The sequence below is a fragment of the Hypanus sabinus genome, chromosome 27 (genome assembly GCF_030144855.1).
Source record: "Hypanus sabinus isolate sHypSab1 chromosome 27, sHypSab1.hap1, whole genome shotgun sequence".
In the NCBI taxonomy this organism is placed as follows: Eukaryota; Metazoa; Chordata; class Chondrichthyes; order Myliobatiformes; family Dasyatidae; genus Hypanus; species Hypanus sabinus.
In genome coordinates, this window is record NC_082732.1 from 19,387,581 (window position 1) to 19,410,053 (window position 22,473).

General features: G+C 42.3%; 1 protein-coding gene and 1 long non-coding RNA gene across 2 annotated transcripts in view; both read right to left on the reverse strand.

The window, feature by feature from the left end:
* The window catches only part of LOC132382033 (uncharacterized), a 103,661-nt gene extending 81,567 nt beyond the window's left edge, over nt 1-22,094 (reverse strand). Inside the window, exon 1 of the mRNA XM_059951851.1 lies at nt 21,307-22,094. Coding sequence (XP_059807834.1) covers nt 21,307-21,920 — 614 coding nt within the window. The 5' untranslated portion in view covers nt 21,921-22,094. The remainder of the gene's footprint in view (nt 1-21,306) is intronic.
* On the reverse strand, nt 1,738-18,706 carry LOC132382035 (uncharacterized). Its single transcript, XR_009508184.1, has 2 exons — nt 18,040-18,706; nt 1,738-4,807 (listed from the first exon to the last, which is right to left on the reverse strand). It is a non-coding gene; the product is annotated as an uncharacterized LOC132382035 (long non-coding RNA).
* Nucleotides 22,095-22,473: the final 379 nt, after the last annotated feature.

Below are 22,473 nucleotides of genomic sequence, written 5' to 3' on the forward strand. Positions count from 1 at the left end.
TTCAAGTCCACAGGCAATAGTTCGCATTCCATGCCATGACAGAAGATTATTGGAATGATCTTGATAACTAGTCTTTTTGATTGACCTACAGGAGGGCTTGTGGTGGTATCTATTCAGATAGCTGCAAGGACCTTGCCCCAGTGGCACCCTCTCCCATGCTGTCCCCGCGATCACTGGCCCAACTACTGAAAGAGCCCTGCTTATTTGTCTTCCCTCCCCATTCAGTTGGTGTTGCTGCCTTCGGACGCTGAGTGTGAATTCTTCTCTCTTTCGCAGTGTGCCTTGCTATCAGGGTTGTGGAACTTGATGTCTCTGCCCCAACTTCAATCCCCTCCCATCTGTTTTCCCCAATATATTTCTATCCTGATCTGTGCAACTAATCATCTACCTCCAGGAACCAGCCTTCAATACAATGCATAGTTACCATTAAACTTTAACATTATTCATGGTTTGCTGTCTTCTGAATTTGCATTTCCGTTCTCTTTCATCCGAGGGGCCATGTCCATCAGAAATGGTCAGATGTGATGCAACAGGCTGGTGTTCATCACTTAGATTCACTGTAATGACACTTAATGGGTTGACTTGAACCCTAGTTCTGTTTCTGAGGGCAACAAGAAGGTGAGTCGTACAGTTTAATCTAAATCCAGTGGCTGCCTCACCGGGTCTGTATACAACACAGGTGTCATTTGCCTAGAGCACCACCCGGGATTGAAATCTGTCTTCTCAGAGAGCTCCCTTACCGTGACTTAGTCACCTGTCTGCGTGAGGTCTTCCTTCTTTCTCTCTAATCAGTCTCCCTCACCTCGATTCAGGACCATTCACCTCCTCCCTCGCCTCCATTCAGGACGCCAAACAGTCCTTCCACCTGTGAATCTGCTAGGGTCATCTATTGAATCTGGTGCTCTCGATAAGACCCCTCATAAACTGGTGGATCGCTTTGTCGAGCACTTCTGCGCCATCTGCCAAGAGCCGAACTTCCCAGTGGCCAAACATTTCAATTCCCTTTCCCATTTCCATCCCGACAAGTTGGTCCATGGCCTCCCATCTTCTTGTATTCCCCTCTCTGGTCTTTTACCTCTTCTCACCTGCCATTCATTTCCCCTGGGTCCGTTTCTTCGTCCTATTCTCCTGTGCTCCACTCTCCTTTACCTTTCCGAAATGCCTGATTTCACCTATCTCCTTACAGCTGGCCTCTTTCCCCTCCCCTCCCCCCACCTTTTTATTCTAGTGTCTTCCCTCTTCCTTTACAGTCCTGAAGAAGGGTCTCGGCCCGAAATGTCGACTGTTCATTCATTTCTGTATATGCTACCTGACCTGCTGAGTTCCTCCAGCATTTTGTGTGTGTGTTGCTTAGCAATAGGTTGCTGCTGTTTTGTTCTGTCCCACAGTAGGTTACCCTGGTTATGATGGCCCTTCACTCTCCCACACTGTATCATCTTACTAAATTGGCTCCAGTAGTTTCTTCCTGCTAGTTCTCAGATTCTGCTGTCTTATGTTCGTCCGTTGTTCTCGTTGCCCTGTGATTTGCACACTTACTCCCAGTCTCCTCCTTTCTCTTCTCTTTCTGGTGGGAATTTAATTTAACCTCTGCAGGCAGCTGCAATGCTTCTTACAGTCCTTATCTCTGGTGAGCCCCTACCCATGGGACCCTCCTGACACGTTGCCTGTCTCCTATCCCTGCTTGAGGCTGCCGCCTCTCTGCGAGGCATGTTGTCTTCTCTGGGGATCAAAGTTACAAAGGTTCAAAGATTCATTTATTATCACAGTATACAACTCTGAAATTCTTCGTCTGCGGGCAGCCATGAAAACAAGAAAGAAAAGGAAGAAAGGCAGCACGATCATCGACTCCCAAATCCCCCTCCCCGTACAAAAAAAGAACTAAACAGAACAGGCACTTTGATCCCCAAATCCCCCACCCCCACACCAAAAAGAAAAGATCAGACGAAAAACACAGAATATTAAAAACTATAAGACTGGGAAAAGTCTATAGCCCAAGTCCACATCCAAAACACAGAAAAGCTGGGTAAAAATTCTCCGGGCACAGTGGAGGCTTTCCAATAGCAGAGCGAACAAAAAGCAGGCAACTGGCGTTCATCTTCTGCATTTGCCTCGATTATTCAATCTCCCTCCTTGATTTAATCAGCGCACAATGGGAGCTTCAAGCGGTAAAATGATGTTGGACATTGACTTCCACCCTGTTCCACAGCCTGGTTGCCACGAGGTTCGTGGACACTGCCTGTCTCCCTTTGCAGAGTCTGCAGAGCGCTGGAGCGCCCAAACAATCTCCAAACTTCCGCTTTCGCCTTGATGTTTCAATCTTCCTCGTGCTTTAATCAGCAGACAATGAAAGCTCTAATTGGCAAAATGGAGTCGAACGTCAGCTCGTGCCCCTTCCTGCAGCCTGCTCACTGCCTCTGTCTCCCGGAATCCTCTCGGAGGCTGCAAGGCGCTGGAACACCCGATCGATTTCCAAACAGCAAATCACAGGCTCCAACAGTTGCAGAATCACATCCAAGACAAAACACAAATGAAAAAGGCATTAAAGAAGTGAAAGGTATGGTTTCATGATCTATCCAGAAGACTTCGAGCGAAGGAGTGTTATACACAGGCACCATCTTGACCAGAAGGACACACATGTTCACTGTCTTTGTCTTGTCCGTGTTATTTTTCCCTTTCCTGAATTTATGTGAACACCTGCCTTACTCAGTGTGTCTTTCCCAGAGCAATGTCTCTCCTCCTCACTGGCATTCCCGCTAGTTGCCCAGGTACCATTCTGCACTCCCTGGGCCATCCTACCCCACATATTCCTTGGGCGTTTTTCTTTAACCAACACATGTGCAATTCGGTGAACTTTATCATCTCCTTGAGCTCTGAAGTCCCATGAGCAACCCTAAGTGAGGGCAGCTTAGACAAAATGCTCTGCTTCTCCCTGGGGGTGAGGGGCTTGTAAATGTTAGTTAAGCCTGACTCAGTTCATCAAGATTCTCGACCTGACATTGTCTAACCTCAATAGGAGCCATCCCAACAGAGATACCTGGGTATAACCTCCCCCTCAAATATCTCCACACTAAGCAAAATATAAAGGATAGATAAAAATTAAACAGTGCATACTTAAAACTACAGAGTATGTATTCTGCAATCGGCTGCTTATATGCAACTGAACTCAAGGTGCCTATTGTATTTCTTTCCATACAAAGGGCTGTTACCCTGAAGTTTCAAACTTATCCTTAAAACACCCAAGCCCACTCTGAAACAAGTATGCCCCACATATAGTTACACATACCCCTCTGGCATCCCAAATGGTCAGTAATCACTTTTCACAACTGGTGGCCGTGCTTCACCAAGCTGCCCAAAACTGTCTGATAGCCAGTCCTTACACAAACACGCATGTGCAAGCATTACTCTTTCACCCTTCAGTTCAGCTCTCCAACATGTTCGCTGATACTTTGTGATCCCATTGTCGTTGACCTGAACAGATCTAAGCATGGGTGCTACACTTGGAAATACTCACCCCTTAGTCTCCTTAAGAGAGTGGATCACGAATGGATCCTGGATGAGCTTCCAGAATGTGATGGAGAGACACTGAAACTGGTGACATAAAAGTCTTTATTCAGCACAACAAGCAGGCGTCATTCTGGAGACACGCTCGGTCGAGGCTCACAAACCCATAAGTACACCATAATTATACTCTTAAGATCAAAGGCAATTCAATTTCAATAGTTGCAATAACATTGTTCACTCAATACTTTGGATACATTTATTTCCTTTTCTCAGTTCCTTTGTCTGCCGCATCTATTCCCAGGATACAGCTTTCCTTTCCAGATGTTCTCCTTCATGAACAAATGGGGCTTCCCTTCCTCCACCATTAATGCTGCCTCACCCGCATCTCTTCCATTTCCCCAACATCCCCACTCAGTACTTCTTCCCATCACCTTAACAGTGATAGAGTACCTCTCGTCCTTACCTACCACCCCATGAGCCTCTGCATCCAACACATCACTCGCCCCCAACTTCTGCTATTTCCAAAAGGATCCTACCACCAAACACATCTTTACCTCCTGTTTCTTCCTCCATGACTTCCCTGTCTATTCATCCTTCCCCACTAATCTCCCTCCTGGCACTTAATCCTGCAACCAGCCCAGTGCTCCCCCCGCCCAATCACCTCCTTCCTCGACTCCATTTAGGACTCCTGAGGCAACACTTCACCTACGAATCTGCAGGGGCCATCCTTTCTGAACAGCGCTCCCGATACAGATTCCCCTGCATTGGTGAGACCTGTCGTACACTGGGGGACCATTTCGTCGATTCCCATTCCCATTATGACATATTGATCCATCCCCTCTTCTTGTGCCCCGATGAGGCCACCCTCAGGATGGAGGAGCAACACTTTATAGTCTTTCTGGGCACCTCCAAACTAATGGCATGAATATCGATATCTCCTCCACTCTTCTTCTATTCCTCACTCTGGCCTCTTACCTCATCTCACCTGCCTCTCACCTCCTCTGGCTCCCCTCCTCCTTCCCTTTCTCCTATGGTCCACTCTCCTCTCCTATCAGCTTGCTTTCTCTCCAGCCCTTTATCTTTTCTACCCACCTGGCTTCACTGATCACCTTCTCGATATCCTTCTCATACCCCACCTTTTTATTCTGGCGTCATCCTCCTTCTTCTGCGGTCTTGAAGAAAGATCTTGGCTTGAAATGTCAACTGTTTATTCATTTCCATAGATGCTGCCTGACCTGCTGAGTGGCTCCAGTGTGTGTTGTAATTGGTAAGACATCTCTGAAGGTCCAAGCAGCTTTGGGAGAAACTAATTAACACAATTATTCTAAATTTGTGTTCTAAAATACTCTAAAACTTTTTAATGACAGAGAGCCAGACACCCAAATGTAATGTTGTCTGGGCTGTTTTTGAGTACACAAATATGATAATAACACAAAACTATTGATTGCCTATTCCTGTGACCATGTCTGATATGCTGAGTGACAACATCCATCTGGTCTGGTAATTTGCACGCACTCAAGTCACAATGGTGCAAATAACTTAGCCATGCAAGCCCATTAACACAATTCCATTATTTTAACTTTTGGCTCTTGTGTATGCACTTTCTTCGTTTGTAGAACAATCTGTGCTTTTAACTTGAAATTACTGCCTGCAATTTATATAAAAAAAAACTGAAAGCTAATTGCAAGCTTCCTGAACTTATATACATTTACAGAACTAAAGCTTGGTTATTGTTTGAATTAATACCTGCTATATTCACATAGCTCCAGAATACTCCCTAACAAAGAAAGCCCAACATACTCTACAAAAAAAAAACCAAAAGGTAGAGCTGAAGGATGTATAATTTCCCAGAGCAAAATCTGTAATTACCCTATGCTGAATTAACTTTTACCAGTCCATATTGTTCCTGTTCAGTAAAACTATCCCTTTCTCCATTGTATTGAACCTTTATCCTTGGCTTCTTATCCCTATCCCATGTCCCAAACTACTTCTGCATTTTATTCCAGCATTCTTAAAGATAAAAATCATTTTTTAAAATTGTCACACGTCCATCGAGATATATTGTGAAATGTGCCGTTTGAGTCAATAACCAATTGCAGTCTGAGGATGTGCTTCTTTTACCAACATAACTTGCCCACACCTTACCGAGAGTATGTCTTTAGAATGTGAAAGGAAACTGGAGCACCCAGAGAAAGCAGTAGTGGGGATTGAACCCGAGTCACTGGCACTGTAAATCATTACACGAGCCACAACTTATCAGGCTGCCCAGTGTTTTATCTTTTCCTCACCATTCAATCCTCCAAATATAATAGATTTTCCACTCTCCTCCTACAAACTGCCACCATCAGTGCCAAACTCATTAATTAGCTGGGACTAGCCTTCCCTTTCTTCTTTAATCCCTCTATTTTTCCTACTGCTCCATTCAGCCTCAGTACCTCTGTAAAACCCAGACGTTCAACTAATTTCTGTTCATGTTTTCTGTCCCACAACATTGCTTTTTTAAAATTTATTTTATTTATATTGTTTCCTGTTCCCCTCCTGTTAGTACCTGGGCTGTTCCCAATTAAAGATAGAGGTAGAGGTAAATAAAAGAATGTTGTATCAGCGCATGAAGATCGAATAACAATAAGATCTGATTTCCTTGAATTTATTTTCATGATCATTGAAATGACTGAGCAAATTTTTGATTATCCTTCCTAATATTGTCTTCTATGGCTTGATGTCAAACTAATGTCAAATCTTAAGTAAAGCACTTTGGGAAGTTTTAGTATGTTTTAGGTGTAATAGAAATACAACTGTTGTTGTCAAACAATGTTCCCCACACCTACATGCATTGTCCGGCTGTTATGATGCTGAGATACATCTTGGGATGCGCTGGGACACATCATCAGTGATGTAACCTGGGATCACTGGGTGCTTTGTGTCTATCAACATCAGACATGGTCACCCAGGCAACCCAGCCAGGGATGATCAGGCCCTGGCTTGTGCCCCAGCAGCTTTGGTCCACAGGTCATACCTCTTGATCCATGGCCATCTGGAGGCTCATCCAGAAGCCTCTGCGACGGTCCTAGTGGCGCTTTTCTTTGCAGCTCCTGTAATGCCAGGGAGGGAATAGGTTCTGCACAGTGAGCACTATGTCTCAAACTGCAGCCACTTCATCCGATGGCTTGCTGGAGTCTACTGAACCCAGCAGAGTTCTGCTACTCTGTCTGGAGTAGGAGTTTCTGGTGCTTGGAGGTTCTGGGCACTGTGGGATGACTCTGGGCCAGACTCTCCCTGCATCACAGGAGTAAATCTTCTGTGCCATGTTGCTCTCTCCAGAACCTTTCTTTAGCCAGAATCAGCCAATGTAATAGAGAGAGGAAAACTGAAATAATGAGTATGGAATAGAATTTTTCCATGCTTAACTAGGCACTGTAAGGTGGCTTGTCATGTGTATGAACAATCTCAATAAATGTTCATTTTCTTAACGTATTTAATTGGCCAATTAAGGATTAGCAATAACTTTTATTATATTGAAGTATTAGAATGTATTCCACTGAGTAATGGGCTACACAACCTTTCATGAATAGAGGCACTGAGATCTGTGACATTACTGTAGCAGACTTTTTCTGGAGAAGATAACATTGATTATGCTGCTAACTGACAAGCATGTTTATACAGAATAAGTATGGTTCGTGTCTCTTAATTAGAAGAGAAGGAAATTCTTGTAAAGAAAAGGTTGCATTTATATGTAACCTCATCACCACCTCAAGGCAGTCCCAACAGCCTTCACATGGTAATCTTTTGAAGTAATTGTGACTTTCCTACTAAACCAAAGCAGCCACTCATTACAGAGCAGCCTTCCACAAACAACAAATGGGAGGGAAAATTGAACAATTTGCTTCATGTGCAGTCCGCTGCAATTTGAAATGACTACCCGATCATCACTAGAACTCCATGCTCTGCTCCGAAAAGACCTGTCATCTTTGCCATCAAAGTGAACAGAAAAACTGAGCCTTGAATTCGATTTTCACAGGCTTGGCCTGTATCTGCTTGACACGGCCTGGTATGGGACCACCAATGCCTTTGAGCAGAAAACCCTACAGCAGGCAGTGGATTCAGCCCAGTACATCACGGGTCAAAACCTCCCAACCATTGAGCACATCTACCGTAGAAAAGCAGCATCCATCATCAAAGATCCTCACCACCCAGGCCATGCTCTTATCTCACTGCTGTCATCAATAGAAGGTACAAGAGCCTCAAGACTTGCACCACCAGGTTCAAGAAGAGTTACTAGCCCAAACCATCAGGCTCTTGAACAAAAGGGGATAAGATTTCACTCATTTAATCACTTTTTTATCTTGTTATTTATTGCTATTTATTTATATCTGCATTTTCAAAGATTGTTTACAGTGTATAGTTACTGTTCTATTGATTTGCTAAGTATGCTGCGGAAAAGGAATCTCAGGCTACATCCACACTAGACTGGATAATTTTGAAAACTCCAGTTTCGTGTAAAAACGATAGACGTCCACACTATGCATTTTTGAAAATATCTCTATCCACACTGAAATGGAGATTTCAGCGAATCTCCTCCTCCTGTGCATGCGCAGGACTCATCTACCGAAAACAAGTGACATGTTTGGTGTCAAATCTCGCTGTAAAAGTGCACGTTTGTGTAGTTTCAGACTAGAAACACTTAAAACAACGGACAGCTGTTGGCTCTTACGCAGGAGAACTTAAAACTAAAAAAAAACAAATACTGGAGCATACAGCGGCAACCGACAGGGAGTTTACGGACAGATTGACCCGGCTGATGACAAACATTGAAAAACTGACTAACTCTGTTGCATTAATAAAGCCCCTTGTTAAATGTATAAAACATGTCTGCATCAGTGTTATCTTGTAATTCCATACAATGTTCCATTAGGCTGTTACACGTCTATTGTCAGAGAAGTACTTACATAAATAGGTAAACCACCTTCATACAAGCAAGGACAGAAAACAGGGCAAAGTGAGTACAGTACACTTATTTATTTAGTAAGTATGGGTCAAAGTATTTGGTGAGTACATTTCTAACTCTTCTGGCTTCAGCCTCGTTGCTGTCTGTTCTGAAATTGTTAGGTTGCGTTCAAGAAAACAATGAAATAGCGCGCTGCTGTCTGATAGCGTTTTCAGAAGTCTCCGGTTACCCCATCCACACTGATCTGCCCGAGCAGTGTTTTCAAAAATATCCACCTAGGAAAGCGTTTCTGAAAAGCTCCGGTTTTGGGGGACAAAAATGCCGTTTTAGTGTGGACGGAGGGTAAAAACAAAGAGAAAAAGCTTTGGTTACGGATTTATCCGGTGTAGTGTGGATGTAGCCTCAGGGTTGTATATGGTGACACGTATGTACTCTGACAATAAATTTGATATGTAGGGAGGAGGGTTAGGCCACGCAGGCCTTGGAGCATGCTTTGCCTTTCAATAAAATTGTGGTTGAACTGATTTCAGACCCAACGTTCTTCTCCTGCCTGTTCCTCAGAACCTTTAACTGTCCTGTACACCAGAATCAGACTCAGGATTAACATCACCAGCATATGTAGTGAAATTTGTTGTTTTGTAGCAGTAGTACATTGCAATACATAATAATAAAAATCTATGAATTACAGTATATATACATATCAAGTTAAACTAATTAAGTAAGGCAAAAAAGAGGGAAAGAAGTAGTGAGATAGTATTCATGGGTTCAATGTCCATTCAGAAATATGATGGCAGAGGTGAACGAGCTATTCCTAAATCATTGAGTACCTACCTTTAGGCTCCTGTACCTCTTCCCTGTTGGCAGCAATCAGAAGAGGACTAGTCCTAGGTGATGGGAGGTCCTTAATAATGGATGCCGTCATTTTGAGGCCTGGCTCTTTGAAGATGCATCAGCCATTATAGTTTTCAAATGCTCAGAATTCCAAACATTCACAAGCATCTGCAAGAAGAACTTCCACATCTATCTATTAAACAAGTAACCACTTATTCTGAAACTACATCATCTAGACCCAGATTTCAACCATGCGTGAAATTCAGATGTTCATATGAATATTTTGGCATATGAATACTTTGTCAAGGTGCCTTAGAAATCTATACATTTCAATAAGGTCACTTCTCATTCTTCCAGACTTCAACATGGATCCAATCTATTGAGCTTTTCCATGTGAGATGCCCTCTCAGTGAACCTTACCTGAATTGCAAATATAATGTAAATATACATCTTAAAGTGAAAAATGCATCAGTACTCCAGATGCATTCTCACCTACAATCTGCACAGTTATAGCAAAATTTATTTAATTCTACACTCCATCCCCTTGCCATCCGAATTAATTGTTGCACCTGCCCACACACTTACTGTGCTTGATGGATGAGGACAGGAATGTCAACAGTCTAACAGCCTGATTAACTCCACTAATACAGACACGTCCAATCTGAATCTAACTCTCCCATGTGTTCGTTTGTTTTCCTTTTCATCTATTGAAATATGGACCTCACTGGCAAGGCCAGTATTCGTTGCCCATCTCTGATTTCCCTTGAAATGGCGGTGATGGAGCCAAACTCTTGACGTTCTATCCACTTTGAATCAGTGGTCTGGACTGTATTCAGGGATTCATCTTCGAATCTGGATGAGAACGTTGCAGTTGCTACTGGCTTCATTAAAACCTGTGTGGATGAATGTGTGCCTACAAAGACTTACTGTACATTCCCGAATCAAAAGCCGTGGATGAATCAGGAGGTATGTCGTCTGCTGGAGGCTAGATCTGTGGCATTCAAATCTGGTGACCCAGGTCTGCACCAGAAAACCAGGTACGACTTGCGGAGGGCTACTTCAAGGGCAAAGAGATCATTTTGAATAAGGTTGGAGGCAACATCGGATGTACGACATCTCTGGCAAAGTTTGCAAGACATTACTTCCTACAAAGTGAAACCCAATAGCATGAATGGCAGTGATGCTTCACTACCGGATGAACTCAACACCTTCTATGCTCACTCTGAAGGGGAGAATATAACTGTAGCTGTGAAGATCCCCACTACACCTAATGACCCTGTGATCTCTGTCTCAGAGACCGATGTTAGGCTGTCTTTAAAGAGAGTGAACCCTCACAAGGTGGAAGGTCCTGATGGAGTACCTGGTAAGGCTCTGAAAACCTGTGCCAACCAACTGGCAGGAGTATTCAAGGACATTTTCAACCTCTCACTGCTATGGATGGAAGTTCCCACTTGCTTCAAAAAGGCAACAATTATACCAGTGCCTCAGAAGAACAATGTGAGTTGCCTCAATGACTATTGCCCAGCAGCACTCACACCTACAGTGATGAAGTGCTTTGAGAGGTTGGTCATGTCTAGACCGAACTCCTGCCACAGCAAAGACCTGGACCCATTGCAATTTGCCTATAGTCACAATAGGTCAATGGCAGACACAATCTCAATGACTCTTCACACAGCCTTGAACAATACAAACACGTAGGTCAGGATGCTGTTCATCGACTACAGCTCAGCATTTAACATCATCATTCCCACAATCCTGATAGATAAGGAACAGAACTTGGGCCTCTGTACCTCCCTCTGAAATTGGATCCTCGACTGTCTAACCGGAAGAGTACTATGATAAAAGCTCCTCCTCACTGACAATCAACACTGGTGCAGCTCAGGGGTGTGTGCTTAGCCCACTGCTCTACTCTCTCTATACCCATGACTGAGTAGCTAGGCATAACTCAAATACCATCTATAAATTTGCTGATGATACATCCATTGTTGGTAGAATCTCAGATGGAGATGAGAGGGCGTACAGGAACAAAATATGCCAAATCGAGTGGTGTCACAACAACAACCATGTACTTAATGTCAGTAAGACCAAAGAGCTGATTGTGGACTTCAGGAAGGGTAAGACGAAGGAACACATACCAATCCTCATAAGGGATCAGAAGTGGAGAGAGTGAGCAGTTTCAAGTTCCTGACTGTCAAGATCTCTGAGGACCTAATCTGGTCCCAATTTATCAATGCAGCTATAAAGAAACAAGAGAGTGATTATCCTTCATTAGGAGTTTGAAGGGATTTGGTATGTCAACAAAAACACTCAAAAACTTCTATAGATGTACCGAGGAGAGCATTCTGACAGGCTGCATCACTGTCTGGTATTGGGGGGGGGGGGGGGGGGGTACTGCACAGGACCGAGAAAAGCTTCAGAGGGTCGTAAATTTAGTTAGCTCCATCTTGGGTACTAGCCTACAAATCCTACCCCAGGCATCTTCAAGAGCGGTGTCTCAGAAAGGCAGCACCCATTATTAAGGACCTCCAGCACCCAGGGCATGCCCTTTTCTCACTGTTACCATCAGGTAGGAGGTACAGAAGCCTGAAGGCACACACTCAGTGATTCAGGAACAGCTTCTTGCCCTCTGCCATCCGATTCCTAAGTGAACATTGAACCCATGAGCACTACCTCACTTTTTTAAATATATATGATTTCTGTTTTTGCACGATTTTTAACCTATTCAATATATGTATACTATAATCGATTTATTTATTTATTTATTTATTTATTTATTTGTTTGTTTGTTTGTTTGTTTGTTTGTTTGTTTTTCTTCTATATTATGCATTGCATTGAACTGCTGCTGCTAAGTTAACAAATTTCACGTTACCTGCCGGTGATAATAAACCTGATTCTGACCGTGGGAAGGACAGATTGAAACCCGGTGATGATAGGATTCTAAGGTAGTGTGAGTGAAAGGGGAGCTCTAGCTACTCTTGCCTTTGTCTTTCCTGGAGTAAAGGTCAAGGTTTTAGGAGATCCTGTTGGAGTAACCTGGACAACTAGCTGGAGTGAACAGACTGTGGCCAAGTTGTGCTTATGGTAGAAGGAGGGAAAATCTAAAGCATTTTCAAGAAGTTTGTGTTCAATGGGGTAAAATGGAGCACCACTTGCCATTTCAGGTTGGCATTTATAGGAATTTGTGTTACTGTATGTAAACAAAGATGATGAAAAGGCCAGTCAATGGTAAGTAGAGTATAAAGTTATCCATATAGCTTTGTTGGTGGCTTTGCTCCTCTAAAACAACCACCCTGCACAATTGCGAGTTACCCTGCAATTGCCCTTTTGGTCTCTGCCTTCTAATTTTGCAACTTTGATTCAATGAGCTATTTTTCACTGCTTTAAACATGGCAAGAGTCTGAAATCCAATAACTGGACAGCCTATTATTGCAATCCATTAGTTACCTACCCAAAAGTCATAATAAGCACCACGAAGCTTCCTTTGTGGGGTCCAGCCTTACCTACTGCCTGTTACACCACGGGTGTTTAGGGCAGCAATGAAGGTCCTCCATCTCTGGCAGAGTTCAGAACTTCCTTTTTGGTGTCTGGAGCTTCTCAGTCATACAGGTCCTGGGTGGAGACTCGGGAATACCGTCACATTCAGATGTAGAAGGATTCTTCATTGCTGTTTCCATAACAATTTTGTTTTCCCAGTCACGGTTGTCAGCATTGAGCTGAACCCTTGAACCTGGAAGACCACTGGACCACTCTTACTCTGGTTCTACCCTTTGACCTGTTTGGTAGTTAACCTATTTGACCTGTTTGGCCTTGACTCCAGCCAGCATAGATCTCCAGGTCACTGAGGCAAGCAAGCCTCCAAACCACGACCAGGTTCTGATCCTCTTGGAGAAGGCTTTGTATTTACTGTTTTGTAAATCGTCATGGACTTCTGGTGTAGTTTTGTGAATAAGCAAATCCTGAATTCTGAGAGACACATTTCCCCTTTAACACAGAGCTCTCACACACACACACACGGATGGATGAGACACTTAAAGCAATGTTGTCAATTCTGATGTTGTTTTATAACAGTAATTTGCATAACAGATTATTGATATAATGGCTTCATTATGTTGTCAAAGAATGCTCCATAGGAATGGTAAAATACACCAGAATGAATACATTTAGAAGATGAGTTAGCTGCACTAAATGTAACAAAACGAAAACAAAATGTCCTATAACATATTTTAGGCACAGTCACACCTAGCTTAGAAGCTTTTCTGTCATCCGGCAAATGTGGCGGAGTATCAATCGTTTCCTCACCTCAAAGTGAATATGAAGAACAAACAGAATTCTCCGTGAATATCCACACAGAATTCTCACACTGCAGTCTGCTTTCTTGAATGCCACGTTGTTGAAAGCGCATCCCCTTCATTCTAATCATGTTTGTCATTTTGGGTAAATATTAAAAAGCCTTGGCTCCATTTAAAGATCAGAGTGAAGTTTTCTAAGCATTTTGAACAATCGTCCTCCCCCAATAAGCATGTGCACAAATCAAGTGACTTGATTGCACACTGAACTGCAGTTTGTGGAATCTTACTGTAAACAATATCAGACAATACACTGTGAACCTGCAGAACACTGTGGCTGCACTTCAAAATGATCATCTGCTGTGAGCAAGTTATTTGAGGCTTCATAAATACAGGTCATTGAGCACATCTACATGAAACGCTGCCGCAGGAAAGCAACATCCATCACCCATCAGGGACACCCACCACCCAGGACATGCTCTCTTCTTGCTGCAGCCAACAGGAAGAATGTACAAGAGCCTCAGAACTCACACCACCAGGTTAGAAGCAGTTGTTAACCTTCAACCATCAGGCTCTTGTAACTTCACTTGCCCCATCATTGAAATGTACCCACAACCAATGGAGTTACAATCAAGGTCTCTTCATCTCATGTTCTCAATATTTATTGTTTATTTATTTATATTACTGGGTTTTTTTCTTTTTGCGTTCCAGAGTTTGTTGTTTTCTCCCCTCTGGTTGGACACCCTAGTTTTCTGGTCATTCATTGATTCCGTGGAGAGCATTCTGACAGGCTGCAAGGGGGAGGGGGTTACTGCACAGGACTGAAAGAAGCCGCAGAAGGTTGTAAATCTAGTTGGCTGCTTCTTGGGCACTAGCCTACAAAGTACCCAGGACACCTTCAAGGAGCAGCGTCTCAGAAAGGCAGCGTCCATTATTAAGGACCTCCAGCACCCAGGGCATACCCTTTTCTCATTGTTACCATCAGGTAGGAGGTACGGAAGCCTGAAGGCGCACACTCAGCGATTCAGGAACAGCTTCTTCCCCTCTGCCATCCGTTTCCTAAATGGACATTGAACCCGTGAGCACTACCTCACTTTTTTAATATAGTTATTTCTGGTTTTTGCACGATTTTTAATCTATTCAACATACAGATACTGTAATTGATTTACTTATTTATTATTATTATTTTATTGTTTTTCTTCTAGATTATGTATTGCATTGAACTGCTGCTGCTAAGTTAACAAATTTCACAGCACATGCCGGTGATAATAAACCTGATTCGGATCCTATTATAGTTGTTACTGTATAGATTTTTTGAGTCTGACAGAAGAAAATGAATCTCAGAGTTGTATGTCGTGACATATATGTGTGTTGATAATAAAATTTACTTTGGGTTTTGAAGATTCCATCTCATCCATGTTAATGGTAACCTGACAATTGCGTTCCATGGAAGTGGCCTATGGAGTTGTGAAAAGCTCGTGCGTTTAGGGGCAAGGGCGCTGACCCTTCACTTAGACACAGTGGAAATGGAAGTGTTTTACTCTGAATCTAGTATTCTCTCTAGCATCAAAGGGTCAAATGTTAGACATGTTCCATCATTTAGTTTGTCACCCCTCACCCAGATGAAAACATAATATTTTTCAAAAAAAAAATCCCTCATTGCCGGATTTTGTGCTTCACAAAGTGGCATTTGATAACATGGGAAGGAAAAGATGATTCTGTTTGACATTTTGTTGTCTGATTGGCAGCCCTGTAGAAACCTGATGGCTAAAAACGCATCAACACAACAATCCTCCACAAGCATGACAATGGGATAAGACTTCAACAACTAACTCAATTCACATACTATTACAGAAACCACTGTCACACCGAGTAAACATCACAACGGCACTAAACAGATTGAACAAATCTTTATTGATACCGTGCGGAGTCAGCCCTCCGGCCCTTGAAGTCAAGCTGCCCCAGCAGCTCCGCAGCGCTGATTAACCGGAACCTAATCATCGGACAATTTACGGTGATCAATTAGCCTACTCAGTACATGCTTGGACTGTGGAATGAAACCGGAGCACCCAGGGAAAAATCCGTGCATTCCATGGGGAGGACATACAGAGAATCCTTACGGAATGGTGCCGGAGTTGAACTCTGAACTCTGAACTCTGGAACACCACAAGCTGTAATAATGTCATGCTAACTGCAATGCCACTATAGCACTCGTAACAGAGAACCAAGGATCATAAAACCCTGGAGCTCTGGTTTCCTTCCACATTCCAAAGACATACTGTTTAAGAGGTTAATTGGTCATTGTAAGTTGTCATGTGACTAGACTAGGAGCCAAAGACTGGGCATAGCACCTCAAAGGGAGCCAAGACCCCAAGACTCCAAGTACGTATATATATATCACTACTTTTTCGTATTTACGTTCTGTAACATGAGGGAACTTAAGAGGGTGAAGAATAAATTTAAAGGAAAAATGAATATTTAATGAGTTCTAGAAGTCTCCTACTGAGTGATTAGTTATAAATAAATGGTAGACTGAAGAGCACAAGGATTTTTTTCTGTCAAGTTAAACTATTGCAGAGTGAAAGGGAATCACTACAAATTTTGTGACAGACTAGTTTACCTCAGGAGAACATAAAAATGATTCCAAATACTATACAATCATTCAGTTTAATGAAAATTACCCAATAATGTGAACTGACATATCCAGCAGATATGAGATTGTACAATTAAAGGAGATAAACTTGAAGTTTGAGCCATTTGATTATTCAACTTGTCAGGAATATTGTAAGGCACACTATATTATTGATGATGTTTCATTCACCTCCATGCCTTCCCACAGGGTCAGCTTTTATATTCAACTTTCAGATTTATTTCTTCAATATTTCATTGCTTGTTTGTTATTTTCTCTGCTCTTTAACTGCACTCTCACAAATATATTCTTTATGTTTGTCAGGGGGACATATTATATTTGAAGGATTCCCACCCATCAGCTGATCCATCACTAATTGAAACTCAGCTAGTTTTCAGTAAATTAGGAGGGAAGTCTGCAGGGAACGACTGTATAATGTTTAAGCTGTTCTATTAGCAATCCAGACGCCTGATCTAAAGACCCTGATATATGAGTTTAAATCCCACCAAAGCAGCTGGGGAATTTATGAAGTCTGGAATTAAAACTCTGGTATCAGTAATGATGCCCATGAAACTACCAGATTGTTGTAAAAATCCATCTGGTTTGTTATTGTCATTTAAGGAATAAAAATCTGCTACACTTACGCAGGCTGGTCTCTATGTTGCTCCAAGCCATCAGCAATGGCTATCTTTTAATTACCTTTTACAATTGCATAAAATCTACTTTGTTATGCTAAACCACTGGGACAATATTAAAACCTCCTGGAATGATCAGTCTCTCAGGTTCTACGAGTCCATGGTGGCCAGTGCTATCATGTTTGCTGTTGTGTGCTGGGGCAGCAGGCTGAGGGTAGCAGAAACCAACAGAATCAACAAACTCATTCGTAAGGCCAGTGATGTTGTGGGGGTGGAACTGGACTCTCTGACTGTGGCGTCTGAAAAGAGGATGCTGTCCAAGTTGCATGTCATCTTGGACAATGTCTCCCATCCACTCCATAATGTACAGATTAGGCACAGGAGTACATTCAGCCAGAGACTCATTCCACCGAGATGTAACACTGAGCGTCATAGGAAGCCATTCCTACCTGTGGCCATCAAACTTTACAACTCCCCCCTCAGAGTGTCAGACACCTGAGCCAATAGGCTGGTCCTGGACTTATTTCCACTTGGCATGATTAACATTATTATTTAATTATTTATGGCTTTATATTGCTACATTTCTTCACTATTCGTGGTGCGGCTGTAATGAAACCCAATTTCCCTGGGGATCAATAAAGTGTGTCTGTCTGTCTATCATACACATCATTCCCTGAGCAGTTTAATTTGTACTTATTTGAGCAGATCTCTGACAGGAATCACAGGTCTGGTTGGTAAGAGCCAGCACAGAATGTTCCCTTAGTGGACAGAAAGCCCTGCCCACAGTCAGACTTCAATAGCTGTCCAAGTCACACCGCTTGCTTACCAAGTTTCAGCAAGTTTGAACATTTGTGTGCCTCTGACATTTGCAGTTATTTAAACGTTATTAAAAATGAATCATACCACTACACTTCCTAAAATGTTTTTTCAAAAGATGTGTAAAAGTTTACAGCAATAATAAACGTATTAGTACAAATAACTTTAAATGAACTAAATTAACACACAACACTAATAAACACATAAGTACAGATAAATTTAAGCTGACTCAATTAACTGAAATGTAAATAACCTGCTGGGAAATTGCAAAAATTACTCCACCTCATGTAGCCAAATGTTGGAAGATGGGCAGAAAGTTGCCAGATAAACCATCTTTGGAAGTACAAAGGCACTGTACTTGCTTCCTAATAAATACCTGGACCTCCTGATAGTTACCTGACTCTCTGACGATACAGCCAGTGTTGGCCGAAGCTCAGATGGAGATGAGAGGACATACAGGGAGCGAGATATACTAGCTAGTTGAGTGGTGTTGCAGGAACAACCTTGTACTCATTGCCGGTAAGATGAAAGAGCTGATTGTGGAATTCAGGAAGAGTAAGATGAAGGAACACGAACCAATCCTCATCGAGGGATCAAAAGTGGAGAGAGTGAGCAAAATTTTATGTTCCTGGGTGTCGAGATCTCTGAGGATCTAACCTGGTCCCAACATATCAATGCAACAATGAAGAAGACAAGACAGCAGCTATAGTTCATTTGGAGTTTGAAGAGATTTGGTTTGTCCCTAAGACTCTTGAAAACTTCTATAGATGTACCGTGGAGAGAATACTGACGGGCTGCATCACTCTCTGGTATGGGAGGTGGAGGTGGGTGAATACTGCACAACATTGAAAGAAGCTTCAGGAAGTTGTAAAATTATTCAGCTCCATCTCGGGTACTAGCCTCCGTGGTATCCAAGACATCTTCAAGCAGTGGTGCCATCCATTATTAAGGACCCCATCACCCAGAACATGCCCTCTTCTCATTGTTACCATCAGGAAAGAGGTACAGAAGCCTGAAGGCACACACTCAGTGATTCAGGAACAGCTTCTTCCCCTCTGCCATCCGATTCCTAAATGGACATTGAACCCATGAATGCCACCTCACTTTTTAAAATATATTTTATTTCTGTTGTGCACTATTTTTAATGTAACTATTTAATATACACATATATATATATATAGTTACTACAATTGGTTTACTTGTTTTTCTCTTTCTATATTATCATGTATTGCATTGTACTGCTGCCGCTAAGTTAAAAAATTTCACAACACATGCCAGTGATAATAAACCTGATTCTGCTGTCGACCTCCCTAAGTTTCCTGACACCTGATGAGAAAAGTACAAGCAGAGTGTATTGAATGACTGAACAGCTTTCCTCCACTGTGGCTCTGAGACAGTTCTCCATACAGCGTCAAATAGATATTGGATTCTACAACCCTTGGCCTGTGACATCTGTTACAGAATATCGTACCTTATCACTTGTGTACAAGTGGAATGAATTAATCCTCCATCACACGAGGTGAATAACAATGTGATGGAAACTGCAACCTCCCAGTCAGACAGACAATAACATAAAACTGCCTCAACATAATCTCGAAACACCTCTGATGTTTGCAGCCCACTCGGGTTCTTTGCAAATCAGACAAGTGACCTTATAATGCTTTTCTAGCCCTGGTAGTCCTTGAGAACCAACTGGAGTATTTGAGATTGAAGTTGGTAGAAGCATCAAGAACTGGGAAACTGAGATGCAAATCAACCTTAACTATGCACGTGGTAAGGCAGGCTGAAGAGCTAAATAGCTAAATATTAAGGTCATCTGCTCACAGCCACTGTCATGAACTAATACTGAAATTTTCATTGCTTCCCCACTACAACCTAACCAGGGAACTTGTACAGCATTTTTTCCTACAACTTTGGTTGAAGAAGTTGGAACCAACTGTTGAAAGAGTTAGAGTCATAGAGAAGAACACCCAGAAGCAGGCCCTTTGGCCCATCTAGTCCATGCCAAAAGCATTTAAACTGCCTACTCCCAATGACCTATACTGACCTACAAGGACCATAACCCTCCATATCCATATCCAAATTTCTCTTAAATGAACCACTTGCACTGGCAGCTCATTCCACACTCCCATGACCCTCTAAGTGAAGAAGTTTCCCCTCATGTTCCTGTTAACCTTCTCATCTTTTACCATTAAGCCATGACCTCTGGTTGTTACTGGGCAAACCTAACTCAGCTTTGTAGAGCACTACTCAGGGCTAGAGCCTCATTCAGATAATTTCCATAGTTACCTTCCTCTTCTCCTCTGGGGTTTCTCTCCTGTTACATACCCCGTAACTGGATGTCTAACCAGCAGAGAAAGAAGAATCCGTTGGAGTCTGGTGGTACCAAACTAAAGGTGTTTATTAATAAAAATAAGCAAAACCATACCAATAATGCAAATATGCATATAAAACAAGTTAGCAGTAATAAACCTAAAAGTGTAGGAATAATAATAATCAATAATAAACAAGCTCTATCGACGTCTAGGGGTAAATAAGTTGTCATAGAAAAGTATAAAGTTCAGTTCATGAGTGCTGATGTAGTTATGGTTGTTGTATTGCAATCATTGGAGAGAGAGAGAGAGCGAGCGAGAGGTAACAGCTACAGCAGCCAAACCTTCCTTTGCTTTCTTAATCCGTCATATCTTTGTGGTCATTCAGTTATGACCTCTCCGTCCTGCTGCTAGACCGTTCTTCTGTGGTGGACTCGTCACTGGCATGAGTGGACACACACACAAGTGCCCACCGGCCCTGCTTTTACACTGATAGCCTTAATGACTGACCTCCTGGTTTGGTCTTCAAAGCCCCCACCTTTCTTGTGGGTTCCAAACACTCAATCAGTGTCCACTGGCATGTCTGGAGGGTGTCTCTCCAGACCTGTCTTTTATCCCTACTCACAGGGTCTCAGCTATCAATCAATTTTGAATAACTGTGTCCATCAAATCAGGCCACTCCTTCCTCAGTCCACTGAGGAATGTTATTGAGCAAACTATTGTCCTTGCAGCGAAACAGCAAATAATTCAAAAAGGTGTCACAATATCATTAATCAGCAATTTCCCCCTCTCTCTTATGTGTCGCAGATGTTCTTGCCTGTTTTTTGTCTCTCTTTCTCATGGTCAACATAGCAACAGTAATAGTTCGTGTTTCTCAGGAGGGGGATGGTTAACTCTGTACCCCGTTGTCCATCAGGTCTGTTCATCACTCATAACACTCCCATCCTTCTGGGAATTTTCACCAGGGGGATAATTAACTAATAAAGCACATGACTGAATTACAGAGTTTAACAAAATACAGAAGTTGTCTTAACGTCAAGAATAATACAGATACATGTTCAAATTAACATCTAGATAAACAATCAGCAATAACATTATCACTCCCTTTTACATGTTGTATTTTTATATCGAATTCCTGTAACAACAGACTCCAATTTAATAACTGCCTACTTTTTATTTTTCATGTTAGCAAAAAAATACTAAAGGGGCTGTGTTCTTAGCTTAGGTGTATATTACAAAGTGTGAACCAATACATGTGTGATATAATGTAGTACATTACAGAAATTTGTGCAAAAAACAGTCAATCTTTCATGGTGTTTTTTTTTATCTTTCACATGCTTTGTCAAATTACCTCAAAACCAGATCCTGTTGTTCAAAGTGGCATTTGGTCAACCTTTGTCCCCTTTTCCACTTAACTCTCACGTGGTTAGCTTGCTCACCAGTGTGGAATAGGCCATCACAGACTCCTTTCACAGGAGCTATCTTATCACCAATGTTTTCCAAACTAAGCCCATTTGCTGAACTTCCACACAATTCGTTAATTTTAAGCAAGTCATTAACTTTATCTTCAGGATCTTTCATTCTATTTGTTTTCAGTTTAACAGCAGCAGATGATCCCTCTTGGTCAAAACAACATTTCAAGTTCTGCCTCTCCAAATCACGTACTTGAATAACATCAGCAAGTCGTTTATCTTTAAATTTCCAAACAAACTGTAATTGATTCACAGGCACCTTGTTAACAAACCACTGTTCAGTTAATGGTCCCTTCCCTTTGGTCAACAGTTCTGACACCACACTCGACTTTAAATGTTCTTTATTCAATTTAGGAACAATACCTTTTCCTTCTCCTTCAATAATATTCACATCACCAGCTTTCATCTCATCATTAATTTTTAACACACCTTCTAACACAAACAACTGAGAATTCTCACTTTCCACTGGTACCAAGGTTAACCCTTTCTTCATTGAACCAAGTCCATCTGACCTAAAAGAACTGCATTCCTTTTCAACTAAGTCAGATACCTCAGACTTTTCCTGAGATTCAATACTAGGTTCAGTACCCTGTGCATCCACACCCTGAACACCCTGAACACACGCAAACGAGAGATCTACCTCTTCCAGGCTTTCAATACCAGTCCCCTTTCTAATTTCTAGATTCTAAGTTCCCCTGATCCTCCCAGTTACTCTCTGGGCAACTCACATCTGGAGTAAACTCAACCCTGCGGGTTAAAACAACCTCGTCTGCTAACCCAGCAGACTCCCCCAAGGTAGCGGCATCCTTTTCATCTCGGACAGCCCTTACATCATTATCAGGAACACATTTAAATTCTTCAACTGCAAACAGTTCCGTCAAGCCAGACAGATCATCCATGTCCAACCCTGGACCTTCTAACTGCCATATCTGTTTCTCATCTTTACTCCGTACCGCTATAAATTCCCTCCTGACTAAGGGTGGATCTACCTCCTTTCCTTTACTCTCTTTAGATCTACTATCCTTTTCCCTCTCATCCAGTAACCC